This window comes from Nannospalax galili, unplaced genomic scaffold, assembly GCF_000622305.1.
Source record: "Nannospalax galili isolate Female #2095 unplaced genomic scaffold, S.galili_v1.0 scaffold380, whole genome shotgun sequence".
NCBI lineage: Eukaryota > Metazoa > Chordata > Mammalia > Rodentia > Spalacidae > Nannospalax > Nannospalax galili.
The window spans coordinates 7,051,785-7,072,139 of NW_008348568.1; the positions used below are offsets into that span (position 1 = coordinate 7,051,785).

Below are 20,355 nucleotides of genomic sequence, written 5' to 3' on the forward strand. Positions count from 1 at the left end.
GTTCAGTAATGGTTTGGAATATTTTGATGTTGGCCACTGTTTTCATTAATATTGGGAAAAGGTTTTTGCCTCGACAGAATGATGAAAATATTATACAGAGTAGGAGAAGCAGAATAGACACGGAATTGTCGAACATCTGGCTACGGATCCTGGACCCAGTCATGCTAAATTCTGAAACTTTGAACAAGTCAGCTGGATGGATCCAGGTGAGGGGCTATCACCTCACACAGACATTTCACCTGATGTCTTAGTCCTTCCATATTTACCTTGAAGAAGGAAGCAAGCTTTGAATTGCGGTGATAAACAGAAGAACTATAAACGCACAGACCAAGTTTGACTTGAACACTTCATCCCTCATTTGAGAATACTGTAAGCGAGAAAAAAAAAAAAAAAGGAGAACGAATTACTTTGCAGCAGAGTTAAGTTTTTGTTGGTGATACTTTCATCAGTGTTTGAGGTTAAAGGAAACATCAAGACAACAATTATATGCAATTATATATTTTAAAAAAACAAGGGGAATCTAAGGGGAATCTGTATCTTCTAAACTTCCACATAGAAATATCTTCATCCCTCCCACCAACCCTCCTGCAAAAGCCTGGTAATTAATACACTCCCTTCCCTAATAAAAGGCCTATGTGGATACATGTGGTTCTCTAGCCCCTCCCACTATGAGCTTCCATCATATAACAGAGCAGAAGAGCGCATTGCCCTGAACGGCAGAACAAACTCACACAAACTTCCTTCATGAGTAAAAGTAAGGGCACTGTTCTGTTTCTTGTCAGGTTTGGGGACACGAAGAAAGGTTTTCCCAGGGAGTCTTTCTGCCTCCTTTTTAATAACTGTTGAAAATAAACTCACAGAGTCTTAACATTCAAAGCAGCCCACAAGATCTGCAGATGGGTAGCCACTTGTCTCACAGAAGAGATATCAAGATTAATAGGCCAATATGCTAGAGGCCTTCTGTTGTCTAGGCTGTCCTGAGGGATGGTGGTAACTTTATTTTGATTATCCAGAGTACTCAGTAATTTCATTGTCTACCTTTAAAAGCTTCTCAAAGGTAAGCAATGTGTGTTTGCTTCATTTCTGCCCCCAGCTCCGGACCATCCTGGAGTCACTAAGCCAAGGAATAATATTTATTTTTTCAGAAAGAAGGACAGAGGTTTTAAAAACTTTAGGATGTTAGAATCAGCTTTAGCTAAGTCCCTCATGTGGTCTTAATGCCAGAGAGGTCTAGTAACTTGCTGTAGATCACACAGACTGCAGATCTGTCTTACTGGGGGATGAGGGCTGTGACACAAAGCTAAGCTTGGCACTGCAACTCTGTAATCCTTGATTTGAGTTTCAGAGTCACTTTACAAAGGAAGCTGATCAACATCCCACTCACAAATTCTAGGCTTTATGTCCACAATAGCAAGATAAGGTTACATTAATGGACTGACAGTTAGTCTGGCTTGTTCAAATGGTGTTTGAAATAATAGTTACAGGACTTTTAATTTAATTAACTTAGTGTTATTTTTAGGTATGAGTGTTTTGCCTGCAAAACCCAGAAGAGGGCATTGGATCCCCTAGATCTGGAGCTAACGAATGATTGTTAGCCACCATGTAGGTTCTGGGAATGGAATGCAGATCATCTGCAAGAGAGGTCAGTACTCTTGACTGCTGAGTCATCTCTCCAGCCCCATTTATAGAATTTTTTAAACTGTTGCTGACTTTTGGGTGTGGTCCAGGTTTTAGGCTGTAACTTACTGCTCAGAATCAAGGCTAAGTATTGGTGAAAAGCCTGAGAAGGACGGAGTACTGCTCAGAAACTGTGCATTTACTGCTCAATCCCAAGTATTGAGGCTTCTGATCACCTGCTAGCAATCTGTTTGGTATCTGGAGGGGTCCAGGAATACAGTCCTAAAGAATCCCTATAAGTCTTCCTCACTCCTAATAAAACTTCAGAAAAATCCATGTAATCGGTGGTTACCAACAGTACTGACTAAGGCCAGGATAATCGTAGAGACTCATGCAGGCCAAATGAGGCATTTACAAAACACCCAATTCAAAGGTAGGTAAATATCTGAATTCCTTATGACAACTGGTCACACACAATTTAACTTTTTACTGGCTGACTGATTAGGTTCAAACCAATTTGATTATGTAGTTTTGGAGGTGGAAATACCAACCATAATGCTTAGTATACTTAATTCTCCTTCTCCTTCTCCCCCCGCCCCCTGGCGTCCTCCTTCTTCTTCATCCAAGTAACTTGAAGTTGTGATAAGGCATCATCTTCATGTGATAAGATAACGTCTCTAATAATGCGTACTCAAATGTCTGCTGGTTGACATTATATGATCACCTCCAGTTCGTCAGAGAAGTGCGTTTCCCTTCTCCATGCTGCAGTAGGGCATCCTGCATGACAACACCCTCTGCTTTTAGCACTTCCAGCACCCAGGTGTGAGGACTCAGTCTTACACAGGACTCCTCCCTGTTACTGACCATTTCTTACTGATAAAATATCTTTTTCCATTAGATCCCAGGCATTAGTCCCTGTGACTCTTTTCTTCACTATTTCTTACTAACGATTTCTAAAATATCTCACAATCATCTGTCTCAACTAAAGTTGTGTAAAGTTTTGTGGCTTTCATTTTATTCAAATAACAAACTGGGAGAAACAGGTAGGAAGACTTACTTGGCCTCCAGCTCTGTCAGAATTTCTGTTTGAACAAAGCTAATTTCTTTGAACCTTACTTCTGTTTTCTGCCAAAAGGGGACATGTGGGTTTTGTCATGATAAAACATTCTATGATTTTTGGGTTTGAATTTCAGTGCCTTGCACAGCCACACAAAAGAAGAATTTCATAATATTTGTGAAGTTGCTGTCAATTAAACATAAAATACTGGGTTTTAGAATGGAATGTATTGTTACTTTGAATTACAAGGAGAAAAGGCCTATGAAAAGAAAATTCCTAATTGGCTCAGGATGACAGGGTATTGAGACTGAGTGGTGATTCATTCAAGTTACTTTTGACTTGTTAAGGTCTGAATATTTGGGTTCATGGCTACATTAAGTTGGTTATAGATTTCTGCTTTCCAAAATTAGACATTTTTTTGTCTCACCTCTGTTGGGTCCCTACCTGACCCTACTTATAATTTTATATTTAATTGTGAGCATGGATTAATTTAGAATTAGATGACCTGGATTTGAATCCCAGCTTCAAAACTTTCTAGCAGAATCTGAGACTAGATAGGTCATAGTTCATAGGGGAGAGCCTAATACCAGTTTTCTGCTAAATAGTTATGATATTAAACTGACTCCTAATGACTTGTTGTTATACCTATAGATTAATGTATCTCTCAGCTATCACCAGAGAAGTTTTCTTATGCAACAGATGGTGGTTAACACAGAAACCCACAACTGGTCAGTATGCAGAGACTGTAAGACTGTAGACTGTAGAGTGCTTATCCCTTAATAGGACATCTCCATCAAACTTTTGTCTCCCAAGGCTCAGGGATTATTGTAGAAGAGGGGGTAGAAAGGTAATAAGAGCTGGAGGTGGGGGATGACCACAAGGAAGCAGGCCCACACAACTGGTCAGTTACTCATATGAACCTACAATAATGGTTACAGTATGCACAAGTCACATGTAAGCTCAAATCAGACAAAATCCCAGCATAAACGTGGGGAAGTGGGTAAGAAACCCCAACCTACCTAAAGGACTTTTGGCAACAATGGTTGCTGGGAGGGGAAGAGACAGTCCCTTTCAAGGATAGGACTCTTGGTAGGTTAACCAGGCTCTGTGGATGGACTATAGTGAAGGACATTTGAGGACACAGATTAGCCTCTATAGGCCTTAATATATATGTACACACATTATATATACATATATAACAGAGTACATTATGTTGGGCAGGGGGCAGAAAGAGAAGGTGTGGATAGTGGCTCTAAATACCATCACCTTGTAGTGTATGAAAATCAAAGTCATTCAATTAAAAAAAGGAAAAGAAAAGCCCAACCAACTGTGGAACTTTGGACAAATCTACCAGGCTTTCTATATGTCAGTTGTCTCACCTAGAAAATGAGTGTAATAATAATAGCTACCTCACAAGGGTTGTTAAAAGGCTAAAATGAGTTCATATCTGCAAAAATGCTTCAAGCTGTGCCTGGCACTTGAGGGTTTTCCCACAGTTCTCAGTTGTACTTACTTCCTTGCTATACATTCACCTTCATGAAGTCTATCTTTCCTCTCATGGTGTTGTCTTCTGTTACTTTCTGTTCCCTCGAGCACAACTGTATCTTGCACTCAGTGGAAATCCCAACAGTGTTGCTGACTGACTTGTAGACAGTGCTAGAAGGAATTCTTCAAAAGAGATTATGATTCCAGTGAATTCGTGTGTGGTCTCTTGGCTTGGGGAAATTCCGTGCCCTTCCTTTCCTTGCATTCTATAAGGTCTCCCATGTTGATCCAGTTTTTCTGCTTTTCTAAGTCCTTGATAATGGCCATTGGACTCTTTAAGAGTGCTTGGTTTAGAAGAAAACTTGGCATTTTTTGTTGTTGTTCCAGATGAGGAACTTCAGGATCAAAGATGAAAGTTTGTCATGGTCAACTTGTTAGTGGCAAAATTCAGACAATGAGCTAATTCTATTTACTTATTTATTTTTATTTTACATTGTGTTTTTCCTGCATGAATAGAAGTGGAGCTGTGTGGAGTGTCTGGTGAGAAGAAGGCATCAGATCTCGTGAAGTGGAGTTACAGAAAGTTGTTAGCAGCCCTGTCAGTGCTGGGAATTGAACCTAGGTTCTCTGGAAGAGCAGTAAGTGTTTTTGACCACTGAAGCATCTCTCCAGTCCTGAGCTACATCTTTTGACTGAACTCAAGTTCATTCTATTGGACCACTGTCTATTGGCAGTAAATACCTGAGACAGTACCCAAGACACCTACCTGTAAATGGAACTTATTAACTAAGAGCAAGCTACATGAAATAACAATATTTCTTTTGGGAGTTTAATTTAGAATTTTGAATATTATTATTTTTCTATTTGTAAGATGTTGGTTGATACAGTAAAGGTTTGTAACAAATCTGAATAATAATGAGTAATGCCTAACATGAAGAAGGTTTTTATCCATCTTTGGATAAAACTAGTTTGAAGAAAGGGGATTTTCTAGCACATCTTTTATTAGTCTAAATTAAAATGTTTGTTACTATGTTAAAGAAAAGTCTTAGTTGAGACAAACTGCTCATTCTACACATGGAAATGAAGTGTTTTGACTTCTGCTGTTAAATTCGTGCATCAATGTTCCATGGATGTGACCTAGAGCATCCTTATATTAGACTGCAAAAATGAGTCTAATTTTCAATAATTTTTAAGTTTTGAAAGAAATCATCTCTTTTTTCATTTCTTCCAATAAAATCATTAGCAACAGCAATTCTGAGTGACAGTTTTCAGAACCTCTCATCACCATACTTCTTTACAAGTATCTGACCTTTGAATGAAAATACATCTCTCCATGTTCAAATGGCTCCTAAAGAAACATGGTAACATGTCTGAGCTGGGAGGATTCACCACCTCCCATCTGGGAGACCTTGAGTGGTGGCATCCTTGGGAGGGTGTTAGACTGACCAGTCCTCAGCCATGGTAAGAACAAGAGTGCCGACTTTTCTGTGTTCTTTGTTTGGATGTCCTGCTTGCAGATGATGATGCCTTGATGTGAAGGGCAGGGCCAGTGACCTTTGGGTTGAAATAATCTCAACTTTACCATTCTATAGCCTGTCACTGTAAGTGAAATTGCTTTTTCTCAGCATAAAAGTGATGGCTTTGTGGGGCTAGAGATGGCTGATGGTCTGATTAGAAAGTGAAATTGTTCTTAAAATCATCTGACTGCCTAGAGGGCTGTATAAATAGTAGTGATTTTACAAAGTAATGTGGTGAATAGGAAGAGTCTTCCAACACTGCTGTTTGAAGAAGGATGGGTTTCTTTCCTGGACCTTGGAACTTGTCCTTCATAGTTAAAGGAGAAGACCTAAATACTCCTTCTGTATTAGGATTTTAAGGCAACAAAACCCCAAGAGAAATCAGACGTTACAACAGAATAATTTCATAAAAATAACCATACAAATAAGATCATGAAGATGATGGGGAAGTGTCTGATTTGGAAAAAAAAGAAAGATAACATCTGAGACGATTTGTTTCAAACGCCATGCTCTCACCTCTAGGAATAGAGTATCTCCAAGACAAAAGATGTGCATACTTTATTACTGCTGCGTTTTAGAAGCCAACTTCTAACCCATAAGAAAACTCCCTCATATCCCAAGCTTTCTTTACTCTGCCAAATTCTTCCTTTATCACACTATTTTGGCCATAGTAACTCAAAGGAAAGCTCATGGTAAGAGGAAATGTCTGATACATTTTTACTGAAATCTTTGAAGGCTCCATGTGACTTTGATTTCCTTTTTAAAGTGTAGAGAAAAGTGAGAGAGATTCTGAACACAGATAAAATATCACTTGTATTATCACTTAGTGATAGCACTGCCTAAAGATTCTCTTGTGTGGCAAATAGTTGCTTTTATGTGGTGGGAAAAAGAAACATTAAAAGAATGTTTTGAAAATGTTTAGCACAGAACTTTGCTCATGCCATGACAATTATGATACTTACTATTAAATAAAAATGAGTAAAATCTCATAGCTGATTTGTACAAAGAAAGGGAATTCCCCTCAGTTTGACTTCACATGCCTTTGTTATTCCAGCACTTGGGAGGCAGAGGCAGGCAGATCTCTGTGAGTTCAAGGCCAGCCTGGTCTACATAGTGAGTTATAGGACAGCTGGGGCTACAGGGAGACCTTGTCTCAAAAAGGCCCCCCCCCAAATTTTTTTTTTATGTGTCTGAGTGTATTGCCAGCATGCATGTAAGTGCAATGTCTGTGGAGGTCAGAAGAGGGCATTGGATCTGCTGGAGCTGGAGTTATGGATGGTTGTTAGCTGCCATGTGCCAGAGAGAAGAGACCTCCCTTAAAGCAACAAACATACCATACAGTGCTAGTCAAAGAAGCTTCTTTTTACGACAGATGGAGCTACTGCAGAATTGCACATCTGGTCAGGCACAGAGAACATATACCTTGGAGATGCCTAGTACCAGGTGACACATGTGCAGTCAAATCTCTACAATCAAGGCTCATGCAACATAGCAGAATGAGGGGTAGAGAGAGGGCTAATGTACCCCTCAACTCCCACCAGTGAGGCTTCCATACACTTCAGAGTGTCATACACACAGAAGGCCACAACTGGCCAAGTTTTGGAGAATAAGAGACTATAGAGTGTAGGATGGGACTCCTATATGGAAACTCACATGGCTCAGGGACCATTGCAGAAGAAGGGGTAGAAAGACTGTAAGAGTCAGCACTCATTCATGGACATAAGGAAGTGGAGGCTTCCAGGTTATTGGAGGCTTGCTCATGTGAGCCTGTGGCAGTGGTGGCATCAAACACGGGACCCATGTCAGCTAAGTTAAACAAGGGCCCAAATGGGAGGTGAGAAATTGGTGGTGGGCCAGCACTGGATAGAAAACTGTTTGAGACTGATTGCTGTTGGGAGAGGGAGAGTATGACTTACATATGACCACTGGATGGGCTCACTAGACTCCAGTGGTCACATTTACACCGAAGGACATTTGGGTAAAAACACCTGAATGAATAGGACTTAACATGTATGGCAGAGTGCATAGGGTTTGGTGGGGGGATAGAGGGAGGCATGGATCAGGGAGGGTGGTATAGATTTGAATGGGAAATGTTGATTAAATTTTAAAAGGTCACTAAAAATTAAAAAAAAAGCACACACACACAACAACAAAAACAACAAAACAGCACGAATAGTTGAAGAGGATATCCCTTTGTAAAAAGTGCTATAAAATGTTCACGTTTGTGTCATTAGTTAGTCATATTTCCTAGACTGATGTTTTATGAAAACTGTGTAAAGATCTGGTTTAATCATTAACTTCAGACGGTAAAGTTAGTTGTAAATAAAGTACTATTTTCAGTAAAAAAACAAAAAGGGCTATCTCTGGGGGCTGGAGAGATGGCTCAGCAGTTAAGAGCACTGACTGCTCTTTCAGAGGACCTGGGTTCAATTCCCAGCACCCACATGGAGGCTGTGAACCGTCCTTAACTCCAGTTCCAAGGGAATCCGAAGCCCTCTTTTGACCTCTGTGGCATTGCATGACACCAGTGCACTCACATATATGCAGGCAATACACTCATACACATAAAATAAAAATAATAAATAAAATATTTTTTAGAAAAGCTATCTCTGGTTCCACTGCTCTCTCAGCCATTTAGTCATACAGCCAACTCCTTCACTGCTTGACCTGCACTGTGCTCCTTTTGATACAAACCTCAGGGTCCCTTGAACTTCATTCCTATTCCCAGTGCTCTAAGAGGAGAGGTGTTTCCTATTATTTGTGTATTATGTGGTATTTGTGTATTATGTGGATTATTTGTGTATTATGTGTATGTATTTGTTTATGTATGTATGCATGTGGGGGATGGATAAATCTAAAACCAATGCTTATGATTTTAAGTTATCTTTTTTCTGTCCTCCAAGGCATTTGCCACATGAACTGCTACATAATCCCTTCTGTGTGCCCCCCTGGCTGAATCATTTCTGTATTCTAAATTGCATGGAAAACAGGCACTATGAAGATGGTAGGATTTTGCTCTTGTATTAGCAGTAGTCTGGACTTGGGAGACACATTGAAATAGATTTGAATTCCATATCTGATGCCTCAGAAGAGGTATTCAAATTCTCTGAGCTTCCACACCTGCCACATAGTAAAACTAACACTTCCACAAAGGATGTTGTAACAATAAATGAAGCAATAAGTATAAAATATTTATGATGGAGTCTGAGATGGCTGTAAGTGAAAGCAGAGTGTCAGTCTCTGCGATACTGCTGCTGCCTCAGGAGCAGCGTGTGGAGCTGCTGAGGCATTTAAGTGTAACCACATTTCTTCTGGAAACAACCATAAGAATCATGGCCATTATGATGCCTGTTTTCAGTCTGGGAAGTTCAGTGACCATCCCAAGATCACAGAGGACAATGTAAGCTCCAAGGGAGCAGAAAATATGACTTTCTGTCTTCCTACAACGCTCAGAATGTGATGACTGGTGCTGTGTCGACAAGCAGAACGGGAGCTGAGCAGAGCAAATGCTCAGAGCTGAGCCAGATGGACTTGCTATGAATGACAAGAAGGGCAGCCAGAAAGATAATTCTTACAGGAACTTGGAGAAACTCTTACATGAAAGATTTCAAAACACTCGGATGGCTTTTCCTCACACAGTATTTGGAAATCTTCAAACACTGAATCCTCTTAAAGACAGAGTCTCTCTTTCTCTTCTTATTTGGAGGGTTGGTGATGACAAAGAATTTTGAGAGATCAAATCATTTAGAAAGAGGCAAATGATGGTTACCTATGAAAACATTCCAGGGGCTAAGGCTGCCAGTGCTCTGCTTCTATGATCTAGGGGCTTTGATGGGAGTGCCTTTCCTAATGAATGATAAGCCTGTATTTGATTATATGGATAAAGGTTGGGATCCTGGTACTCTGGGATATAGGACATACTAAGGAGTGTTCTCTCCCATTGTTTTTCATGAACTAGTTTCTTTAAAGAGTAAAAAAAAATATGTGTAAAATTCACTGGAAATGAGTGTTTAGCCTCATCTAGGTTTGGATTGGCATAGGTGAATGGAGATTAAAAATACAGAAATACATTGTAATTACTCAATTATCTAGTATATGAATAAAATGTCATGAAAACTTCAAACTAACCTCTTTGGGCAGATGGTCATTAACACGTCAGTGAGGTCAAGTTTTTTGTTGTGTCTCCCAGCTTGTAATAGCAAGAATTAGGCTCAAGTCACTTACTTAGTGACCAAGTCAATATACTCTCTTTTTTTAAAAAACAAACAAACAAGGATTTTACATGAGTGCATGAATGTCATTTGAGTGACAGCTATCAGTCTGTCATTATCTTCTGCCATAAACCAATCAACAATCCTTTATAACACTTTTATTTCCAAAGTGGAATTTGAACTAACACCTGTTTTCCCCTGGTTCCACAGTGAATTTTCAGAGGCCATCCAAGTTCATATTGGTGGAAATGTGGCCCTGGGGACCTTCTGACTTGAGCAAATCTCTGAAGATGGGGGCAAGTGACGAGCCCAGGTTTCCGTGTTTACTCAGCCAAAGATAAAGAAATGTAGCTGCAAATTTAGAATAACAGAATCCTCAAAGAATGTGTCTCAAAGTATACATCTCCTTGTACAAATTTGAATCTTGATGGCATGTATCTGCATTTCATACAAAATCTCCAAGTACTTCTGCAATTTGTAAAGTATTAGCCAGGATGAAGAGAGTTTTAGTTTATGAATTTATCACAAACACAGAAGAGAATTTTTCTCAAAGGGAGAAGATTCACAATTATGCAGGTGATGTCAGCCCTGGAAGCTGGAAGAAGGGAACAAATCTAGTGTTCATTGACATGATTTGACTTTAATGTATAACCTACTAAAATGGCCACATGGAAAGTGCAAATGTCCAACCAATGAGGAAATATATATTAAATATACCCTAATATTTATTCAGCATAAGGGACTTGCCCCATTCTAAGGTGGTGATGTGGTTTAAAGAACACTATACTTAATGAGTTCTTCTCAAGTAAATCATGTTAGTCAGCTCTCCGAAGGCTCGAAAGGTTTTAGGTAGGTTTCTTTGACTGAAGACCCCCATCCATAGTTGTAATTAGCTTTCATATCCATCTAAGCCATGAGAGAATGAGCAGAGACTGAGAAATAGAGCTTTGTACAAGTGCTCTGAAAACAGAAGGGCCCAAGATGAGCGAGCCCACAGAGTCAAGCTTGTCACTGGCTAAAGAAGGCTCATAACTCATAAGACAAAGGTGAATACCATATTGAAAGACAGGTACCTAAGACACATGGACATCACTCAAAGGAAAAATCTGAAGACCAAAACACGTGCAGCAAGACCTTCAATTTCCAACACGACTAATAAACAACAAGGAGATGTCATTTGCTTTCTATCAAATTGTTGATTTTGGAGTTAGACCATCACCTTGATATAACAAACTAGTAATTTGGACAAATTATAGGTGCCATTACTCGGCAACTTCAGAGTGTATACAAAATGCTTTAAATGTACATTATTTTATAATATTTTAGTTATTGTTTTTATTTTATGTGTATGTCTATTGCCTGCATGTATGTAAGTGCACCTGTGTCATTCAATGTCCATGGTTATCAGAAGAGGGTGTTGAAGACCCTAGAACTGGAGTTAGAGACAGTTGTTAGCTGCCATGTGGGTGCTGGGAATCAAAGCAGGGTCCCCTGCAAGAGCAGCCAGAGCTCTTAATTTCTGAACCATCTCTCTAGTCCCTACATTCTTTTTTTTAATGAATACTTTTTCACTTTTTCAAATTGAAATTTTTGTGATTTTCATACAATATAGTTTGATGGTATTTAGATCCTCTCTCTTCTCTGCACCTCCCCACCACAGGCCCCTGCCCAATTTAATGTACTGTCATATAGATGTATATATATATGCACACATATATACACACACATATATATACATATATACATACACACATATATAATACATACTTATATGTATATATATACATGTATATATAGTCTTATTTGTGTCACCAAATGCACCTAAGTGTAGGTCCATCCACTGGGTCCACCAAGGGTCCCATTCCTGTAAGAAACTATCTTTTCCCCTCCCAGCAGTCATCAGTTACCAAAAGTTCCTTAGGCTGGGTTGGGATTTCTTACCCACTTCCCCATGTCTATGCTGGGATTTTGTCTGATTTGAGATTGCATAGGACTTGTACATACTGTCACCATTGCTGTGAGTTCATTTGAGTTAATGACCAGTTGTCTGGAAGTCTCTATTTCCTTGCGGTCATCTACTCCCTCTAGCTCTACAACCTTTCAGCCTCCTCTTCCTCAATGATCCCTGAACCTTGGGTTGTAGAGGTTTGAAATAGGTGTCCTATTCAGGGATAAACATTCTGTGGCCTCTCGTTCTCTATACATTGATCAGTTTTCGGTTTCTGTGTTAATCACCATCTGCTACATAAGGAAAGTTCTCTGGTGAAAGTTCAGAAATGTATTCATCCTGAGCGTAGAGGGTGCACTGAGACTGTATCATTTGATTTTGCATCTTTAGGATTTCACCCCAAGGAAGTATGAGAATGATCATGCAGGAGAGCTGGAAGCTTACAACAATGAAACACTGAAAAAATGCCAAAATGCTTAAATGCAGTGGAACAGTATGTAATTACTAAAATTATTTTCTAATTAAATATCAATGTGGAAAAAGACACAAACACAGAATTCTTAACACTATCCTCTGGACGGTCCTGTATAGGATGGCTCTGACTCTTTAGATGTGAAAAACATAACCACTGAAATCTACCTGATGACTTTATATCCATGCTCAGATGCCAAGGATCTCAGAAAGTAACTGACTATGACTAGTAATAATCAGATATATAGAGAGTAGAAATGTATGTGTAAACATCTTAGTGTTCATTGCATTAAAATGAATTTTTCTCTATGAAACTGTGTATTTTAATAATGAAATGGCAATCTTTTTAAAGGTTAAAACTTCATTCAATTTTATGACTTATAGAGTTTATACTGAGTACAATATTGTATAACTGTATTAATTCAACTGTAAACCTAAACATTTATAGTCAATTTTGAAAGAGATGCATCTTAGCTCTGGAAATTGTTATTGAATATGTCAATGCTGTTGTAATGAAATACTTCTTCTAATTATGTTGTTATTAAGTAAATAATTAAAAAAAGAAAAAGGAATAAACTATGGATATACCCTAAACAAAACAAACAAAACAAAACAAAAAACAAAACAAAAAACTTGGAATAACTGTGGAAGCCAGAAAAGTAGAAAGGGACTGTGGGTGGGGAAGAAGGAGCTCAAGAGAGGGCGTTAGTAGGACACAGGTGCTATCAAGGGGAAATGGGAATAATAAGGGTGTCTTTAACTGAGAAAGGGAGAGGGGAGTTAGGGAGGAAGGAGAGACAAATGATACGATATTTGAAAAAGACAAGGAAATATTTTATAAGCTACTTAATACCTATGTATTGTGTGTGTGTGTGTGTGTGTGTGTGTGTGTGTGTGTAAAACTGAAGGCTATCTAACAAAAATTCCCAGTGCCAGGAAAAGGAAACCTCCCTCTGAGTTGGTCAGAGTAGTCCAAGAGACTCTCAAAACAGTATAGGCTTTTCTATAGCCCTTGGCTGCATCCTAGAATTTGAAGGTAAGACTCTATGGCTGAAAATACCATATACTGTGGACACAGGACTTCAAGAGTTTGATCTGAAACCAACTTGGAAGCCTCCTCTCTGAAGACTAGCTCTCAGTATTGAACAGTGCTATGGAAGCTGCCAAAGGAAAAAAACCCAAAAAACCCAAACAGTGCTCCTCCCAGCCTATGGACCACAACAAAGCTGTCCCAGGGAAACATCCCCCTGGTGAGACAGTGGCACTTTTGCCTTGGAGGCAACCAATAGCTATCTAATGGGACTTACGGCCTGCTCGGTAGGAGGGAATCTATGCTTGGTACTATAAACCTAGTCAAATACCCATGGCTGGAGAGGGCACAGACCTAGGAGAACCTACTACTGCCATTTCCTAAACCAATGTAATTTCTTCTTATATTTTAAATACTTGTCCTTATATTCGCAGATAAATGTGGCTTTTATCACTCATTAAAGAAACTTCTTTTTTTGCAGTAGATGCAGACAATTACAAAGCTGCAGAACTGGTTGAAACTTAGAGAACAAGTGACCATGGAGTGCCTTGCCACAATCAAAACATAAGCAAACCATACATCTAAGGCTCAGGGCACATGGCAGAAGAGGAGGATGGAAAGATTGTAAGAAACAGAGAGCCAGGACACCTGCTACTAGATAGTGTCTTCTAGACATGATGGAAAATCTGTACTCACGAATTCTCAACAATATGGTTGCCTAAACAAGGCATGCGTAATGACAACACTAGCTGACATGACAGTGTAGATGAGGAAAATTTCACAAGGTCCCACCTCTAGATAAAGAGCAACAGACAATTGATGACTGCTCAGGGAGGAAAAATTAGTTTACTCCAGGGGTCCCAAGTGGTCAGCCCTAAACACATATACATGTGAGTGAGCACCACTAGATAAACTTAATAAAGGAAGACGTCACAAGGTTGAGAGAGAGTTGTGAGAAGAGTTGGGGGGGAAATGGGGTGGGGGTGATATAAATGTGGTGGTTGTATATGAAATTGTCAAAAATTGAAATAAAATAAGCATGAATAAACATGTAGACACATACTCCTTTAAGGCCAAAGATGACAGATGTTAAAATGTTTATAGGTTGAAGATCAAAAGAGATTTTTTTGCCTTATTATGTTTGGCATAAATTTTGTTAATGAAGATACGTAATCATTATTATTATTTTTTGTGTGATATGAGCATGTGTGTGAGTGTGTAAAGGCATGTGCCATGGCATGTATGCACAAGTTAGAGGACAGCCTCAGTGGGAGTCCTCACCTTCTACCTTGTTTGAGACAGGGTTTCTTTGTGGTATAGCAGGCCTACTGGGCCACAAGCTTCTGGGGACTTTGGTTTCTCTGTCTCTCATCTCATCTCAGGAGCACTGGCAGTACAGTTATGAGTGACTGTGTCTAGCTTGATGTGTGTCCTGTGTCTTAACTTCAACATTATGCTTCTGTGGTAAGCTCTTTACCCTCTGAGCCATCTACCCTGCCCAAAAACCTTATATTTTAGTGAGGAAAATCTAATATGATCAGGACTTAATAAACATATTGTATTTCTACTTCTCTCTTTTTTTAAGTTTTACAAAAACTTTATTGAGAATTTCATACATGCATATAAGGGGTTTTGATCAAATCCATGCCCACTCCCTTCTTCCAACACCATGCTTCTCTTTTTTTGTTGTTCTAATTTTTGCTGGCCCCTGAGATCTGTAAACTTCCTTGTAAAATATTTAGTTTTACTATATAAAAGAGAAATTTACTCTATGAAGTCTGAGATTTTTGCCAGTTGAAGCAGACCTCTTCACCTATCCAGGGCTCTCTCTGTCGGGAAATTCCTCACGAACATGTCAGGAAGTGAAAATCTTGAGAAACATGGATTCTAACCTGACCGAGGGCAAGTTCTGTGTGCTATGACTTGTCATTGGACATCTGTATTGGGTGGCTTTTGAGAGTGAAGGAAGTCATTAGTGTTACTAGTAATGGCTTTGGGATGTAGGGGCAAACCTGACTGGTCCCTGGTAAGTGACTTCGGAGTCCTGGAGCAGTTGCTAGAGGAGGTGAATAGCTGTCCAAGGTCCTGATTTCACAGACAAAACCAAGGAAGAGAGAAGATACATGTTCAGAATTAGAAAAGCCACAGGAGTCATGGCAGGTGTTCCGAAGCATCGATGGAGGTGTGAGCCAGGGAGGAGAGAGCCACAGTGAATTCCACAGTAGGTGACTCTCTTCTGAAAATCTACTGGAAAAGATCAGATCAAAACTACCCAAGTCTTTCAGATCAGTTTGCAAAAATGTGCTGAGACAGGTCATAAAAGGTTAAGCCGTCTCCTTCAATTTTTGTACCCTAGACATTCATTCGGTTTTTTTTTTTTTTTTTGTGTGTGTGTGTGTGTGCCTGTGTGTATGTTTTCACGGTGTGTATACATGGATGTGTGTGAATACACATGGAGCTCAGAGGACAATTTTGGGTGTCACTGCTCATTTTCCATCTTGTTTGAGACAGGGTCTCTTTTCCGTTTTTATTGCACATGTCAGGCTTGCTGGCTTGGAAGTTTCTGGGTGTATTTCTGTTTATGCTTCCCATCTTGCCTAGAAGCACTGAGATTTCAGATGCATTTTACCATGTCTGGCTTTAAGTGGGTTCTAAGGATGTGGACTCAAGTCTTTACAGTTGTATAGCAAGTGCTTTGCACATAGAGCATCTCTCTAACCCTTTGCTCATTTTCTTATTCATTTAACAAATATACTTGTGCAACACTACGAGATACACAGAAGTCCTGTTGCATGTGATACTGTCAGTAAACATATCAATTCTTTTTAGAAAAAGAATTATTTCATCTAATTATGTGTGTATCTGTGTGTCTGTGTGTGGGTATGTGCATGTGAGTACAGATATCTATGGAGGCCAGAGGTGCTGGATCCCCTGGAACTGGAATTACAGGCAATTTTGAAGTGCTAAATGTGGTCCAGGGAACTGAACTCAGGTAGGTCCTCAGAAAGGACAGTGTGTGCTCTTTACTGCTGAGCCAGCTCTGAGCCCAATACACACCAGTTCTTGTAAGCTATGATCAAGAAATGCCTGAATAATATTTCTATACATTATAATGGAGCTTTGTACTTTGTGATTCGTTCATAAAGGTAGAAAGGTAGGCAAGTTCTTATTAGTGTTTCTTCTTATTGTCCAAAATAGAATGAAGCCTTTTCTTCCCTACAAACATTGCAGGGGCACAATCATTGTTTGCATTTCTTTTCTCTTTAGAAAACAATGCTTTTCTGGTCCAAACCTGCTCTCAAGACTCATGGCAGCACAGTGGGAACAAAATAGATTTTGGAGGTATAAATGCTATCTATATTTCAAATATTCTAAGATGCAAAGCTTTAATCAAAAGTGAATTTCTGATACCATAAACACTTCAATACTTCTGAAATCAGGATGTACCTGTGGAATCGTGAACCCAGGAGGTCTTTCTGGGGAAGTATGTAATTGCGTCTTCTGGCCACCAGGTGACAGTATCAACCAACTGCTTTAAATTCTCTGCCTGAGGCTATTTTAAAGACCATAGTCAGAATGCGAATTCAGGTACAAATCTTTGCGATTTCCTTCTGAAGTTTGAATCTTGGAGAATTCTTTCCCTTCATCTATCTACTTGCTAACAGGTGTAGGTGTGTGGGGTTCTTAACTGTCCCTGTGTGCTGGTGCTTTTTTTTTATTTTTTTCTCAGCTTGTCTTTACACTAGGGTGCTGACTCAGCTTTGTGTGTGTGTGTGTGTGTGTGTGTGTGTGTGTGTGTGTGTGTGTGTGTTTCACATAGACACTTCATACTGGGTAGCTGTTCTTTCTGAGCAACAAAACAGAACATCTCTTGGATACTTTAGAGTCAACGAAATAGATTTGGTTCTTGGATTTGGAACTCTATGACCTCTGCTTAACTTCCTGAATGGTCAGTTTTTCCTTAGTAAGTGTGAGAGTGATGTTTCTCTGTGAATACAATGAGCTGAGATACAGATTATATATATATATATGCACACACAAACATATATACCACACCAAAGTAATTCTCTGGTTCTAGAATCCTGCAGTTTGAGAGTCTTGTTTTTACTTGAGAAGGCATTAGGGCCCTTTCCTATATAACCTCCTTTCCCAGCCCCTTTCATTGGCCTCTCTCTAATCCAGAGCTCAAAAAGGAAAGGATGAAGACAGGCAGGATTGTCTTCTTTTTGCAAGGTCCCGCGGGAGGAAGTCCTGGGAATCTGGGCAGAGGCTTTGATAGGAACAAGAGCATCGGCCTTGGTGTCATTGTGGCTTCCAAGTCCAGCACTCTAGGCTACATAGTTATTTCTCTGATTCTCTTTTGATCAAGCATAAGCTGAAGTCTATGATAGCATCAACTTTATTCTGTTGTATTAGTCATTCTGTACTAATAGCTGTAGATATTTAATTGATGCCACCTATTATATATCTATCTTCAGTAGTTACCTAGTCTCTAGAGAGGATTTCAGAGAAGGCAGTGAGGAAAGTCTCTGAGACATGAGGGAGGGGACAACTCATAGAGCACACACGAGGTGACACACGGCTGGACTAATAATGGCCAGATGTCATGACTGTCCAGAGTACTGCCCTATAACTCTTTGGAAAAACCTCCCCTGGCCAGAGAACTCAGACTCAGACATGCTTTGCCTCCCATAGACCCATTACTGTTTCAGTACCAGGAACTGCAAATGCAATCCAGACATTGTTAAATCAAACACTAGATGCTACAGTCTGCAGGAGTTATGTCATTAGTGAAGCAAGTACATTTTTATAAGGAAAGAATAAAAAAGGTTCTGTCCACCTCTGGACACAGGTATCTACACAGGCTAATTGAGAAGCTTCTCTGTATAGCCACCCTGCTTGTTCTAGTTCCATCTACAGAGTATCCAGGAAAGAAAATGCATTTAATTTTGGTCCTTAAGCCTTTAATTATATTATGAATAAGAAAATCACACCTGCTATTTTGGGGGTTGTTGAGCGAAGCAAAATGTTTCTTTTCTTTCTATTTGGTTAGTACACAGACACAATGGAGTTTGAATTGGAGATTATAGGTGAAGGTATTCATTTTGGAGAATGCAGTCTGTAGACGGTTATCAGAGAAACTCACTGGGAATGGTACATGTGCACAGAAGTGTGAGTTCTCAGAACTGGGAAAACAAAATCTCCCAGCCAGCTGAGCAAACTCACAGAAGAATTGCTCATTGGAGCTTTACAGAGTATTGAATCAAACTCCTGAAATTCGCTTGCAAATTCCCTGCTGTTCTTGTTGCGGGCTCCTCAGATGTCAAACACCTTCTGAGTCTGTCTGCTTTTATCAGTGCAAAGGAGTAGCTCAGTTAAGCAGGACATTCCACCTATTTCATCCGCTCCCCAGTTCAGAGCTGGGGTAGGGGAAAGGAACAGGAAAAGAGCCATCAATATTGTGATGGTTTGCCATAACTAAACAAGTCACCTAAGCAAGAGGTTGTCTTGAAGACTTTCCCAATAACTGATGGGATGGTTTCTATTGATTGTCAACTTGGCAGGACCTGGAATCATCTAGGAAAGGAGACTCTGAGCTTGCTGAGAGGGATGATCTAGATTAGGTGAGCCTCTGGGTGTGTGTGTGTGTGTGAATTTTCTTGATTGGATTAATTGAGGTAGGAACATCCACCCTAACTGTGGGTGGCACCATTCCCTGGGTTGGGCTCCTGAATGGAATAAATAGGTAGAAGGAAGCTGGGCAGCAGCATTTTCTGCTCTCTGTTCCTGGTTGCAGAGATAATGTGATGATTTGCTTCAAGCACCTTGACCCCTAACCATGATGCACTGTGTCTTGAGTGATGAGCCAAAATAAATCCTCTCTTCATTCAGCTGCTTTCATCTGAGTATTTCATCACAGCAACAGCAACATAACTAAGGTAACCTGTGAGGGAGGTATGTTTTTCATTATCCTCCTTTATAGAAAGGCATGTGTGCTCTGAGAAGTTACTTTACTTATCAAATGTCACATAGAAAAGGAGGAAGGAACTAACCCTGACTCAGAATCCACAAGTCATTACTTGATCTGGATTGGAGGTGGAGTCTGATCTGGCTCATAACGGGAAATTAGGATAATATCTAAAAATCTGAGACTGTTTGCTGCTTATGTTTACATCAGATCTCTGGAGTCCACATGATTATGTTGCAAGGGCTATAACTAAAGTGCATTCACCCAAGAGCTGCAGCAACTGCTTGGCAATGCTGCTTTGCTTCATAGTCTCAAAGTGGCAGAAACTCTTTTGACAGTTACTGAGTTAAAGGGTCTTTGCTCTTTCAGACATCTTTTCCCTAAAGTGTAAAGTTAAGGATCTCTTTGTCTAACTAGCATCTTCTTTCATGACTTTTGGTCTACTCATCATTTTCAAAAAGAGTAAGAAAAGACAGTACGAATCCGATCAAATCAAACCAATCAAACAACAAACAGAGACAGCAAAATCATAGCTCCTGGGTGTGCTCTCTAGTCCCATGAACATTGACAATAATTTACTTCAGAAAAAGAGCCACTGTGGAGACTCAGCTCTACCTTGTGCTCCAGGCTGGAGTCTTTAAACATCAGTGAGAATGGCTTGATATGCTCTCTTCTCAATTTATCGCCACTCCGCAAGTCGATGGTATGTTCTATTCTCTTGTTAATTTCCTCAGGCCCAGACTGGACATGCAAAGCTTGTGCAAGATGGTTTGGAAGCAGATTTATTGAATTTCTTGTTAGGGCAGCCAGAGTCTAGAGGGAAAGCACATGCAAACACAATAAACCTGCTAGTCCCCTTTGGATTAAAAAGAAAGGCAGTGTTTTTAGATCATGTTGCATTGCACACAGTCACAGCATTCCATGCAGTCGTATTCAGTGAAAGCTACAACATTTATCAGTTAGCATTTGGTTCAGAGAAACGCAACCTGGAAAAATATCACATCAAGAGGAATACTTCCCTTCCCTCTGAGCAGGTGCACTGAATTCCTTT

At 39.8% G+C, this 20,355-nt stretch overlaps 1 protein-coding gene across 3 annotated transcripts in view; it reads right to left on the bottom strand.

Moving 5' to 3' along the window:
• The window catches only part of Adcy8 (adenylate cyclase 8), a 289,342-nt gene that overhangs the window by 79,297 nt on the left and 189,690 nt on the right, over nt 1–20,355 (bottom strand). For 2 of the 3 annotated variants that reach the window (XM_008845490.2, XM_008845491.1), the window contains exons 8-9: nt 19,920–20,117; nt 267–367 (exon numbers count right to left, since the gene is read on the bottom strand). In XM_008845490.2, coding sequence (XP_008843712.1) covers nt 267–367; nt 19,920–20,117 — 299 coding nt within the window. The remainder of the gene's footprint in view (nt 1–266; nt 368–19,919; nt 20,118–20,355) is intronic. The other variant, XM_029569544.1, reaches the window with a different exon arrangement.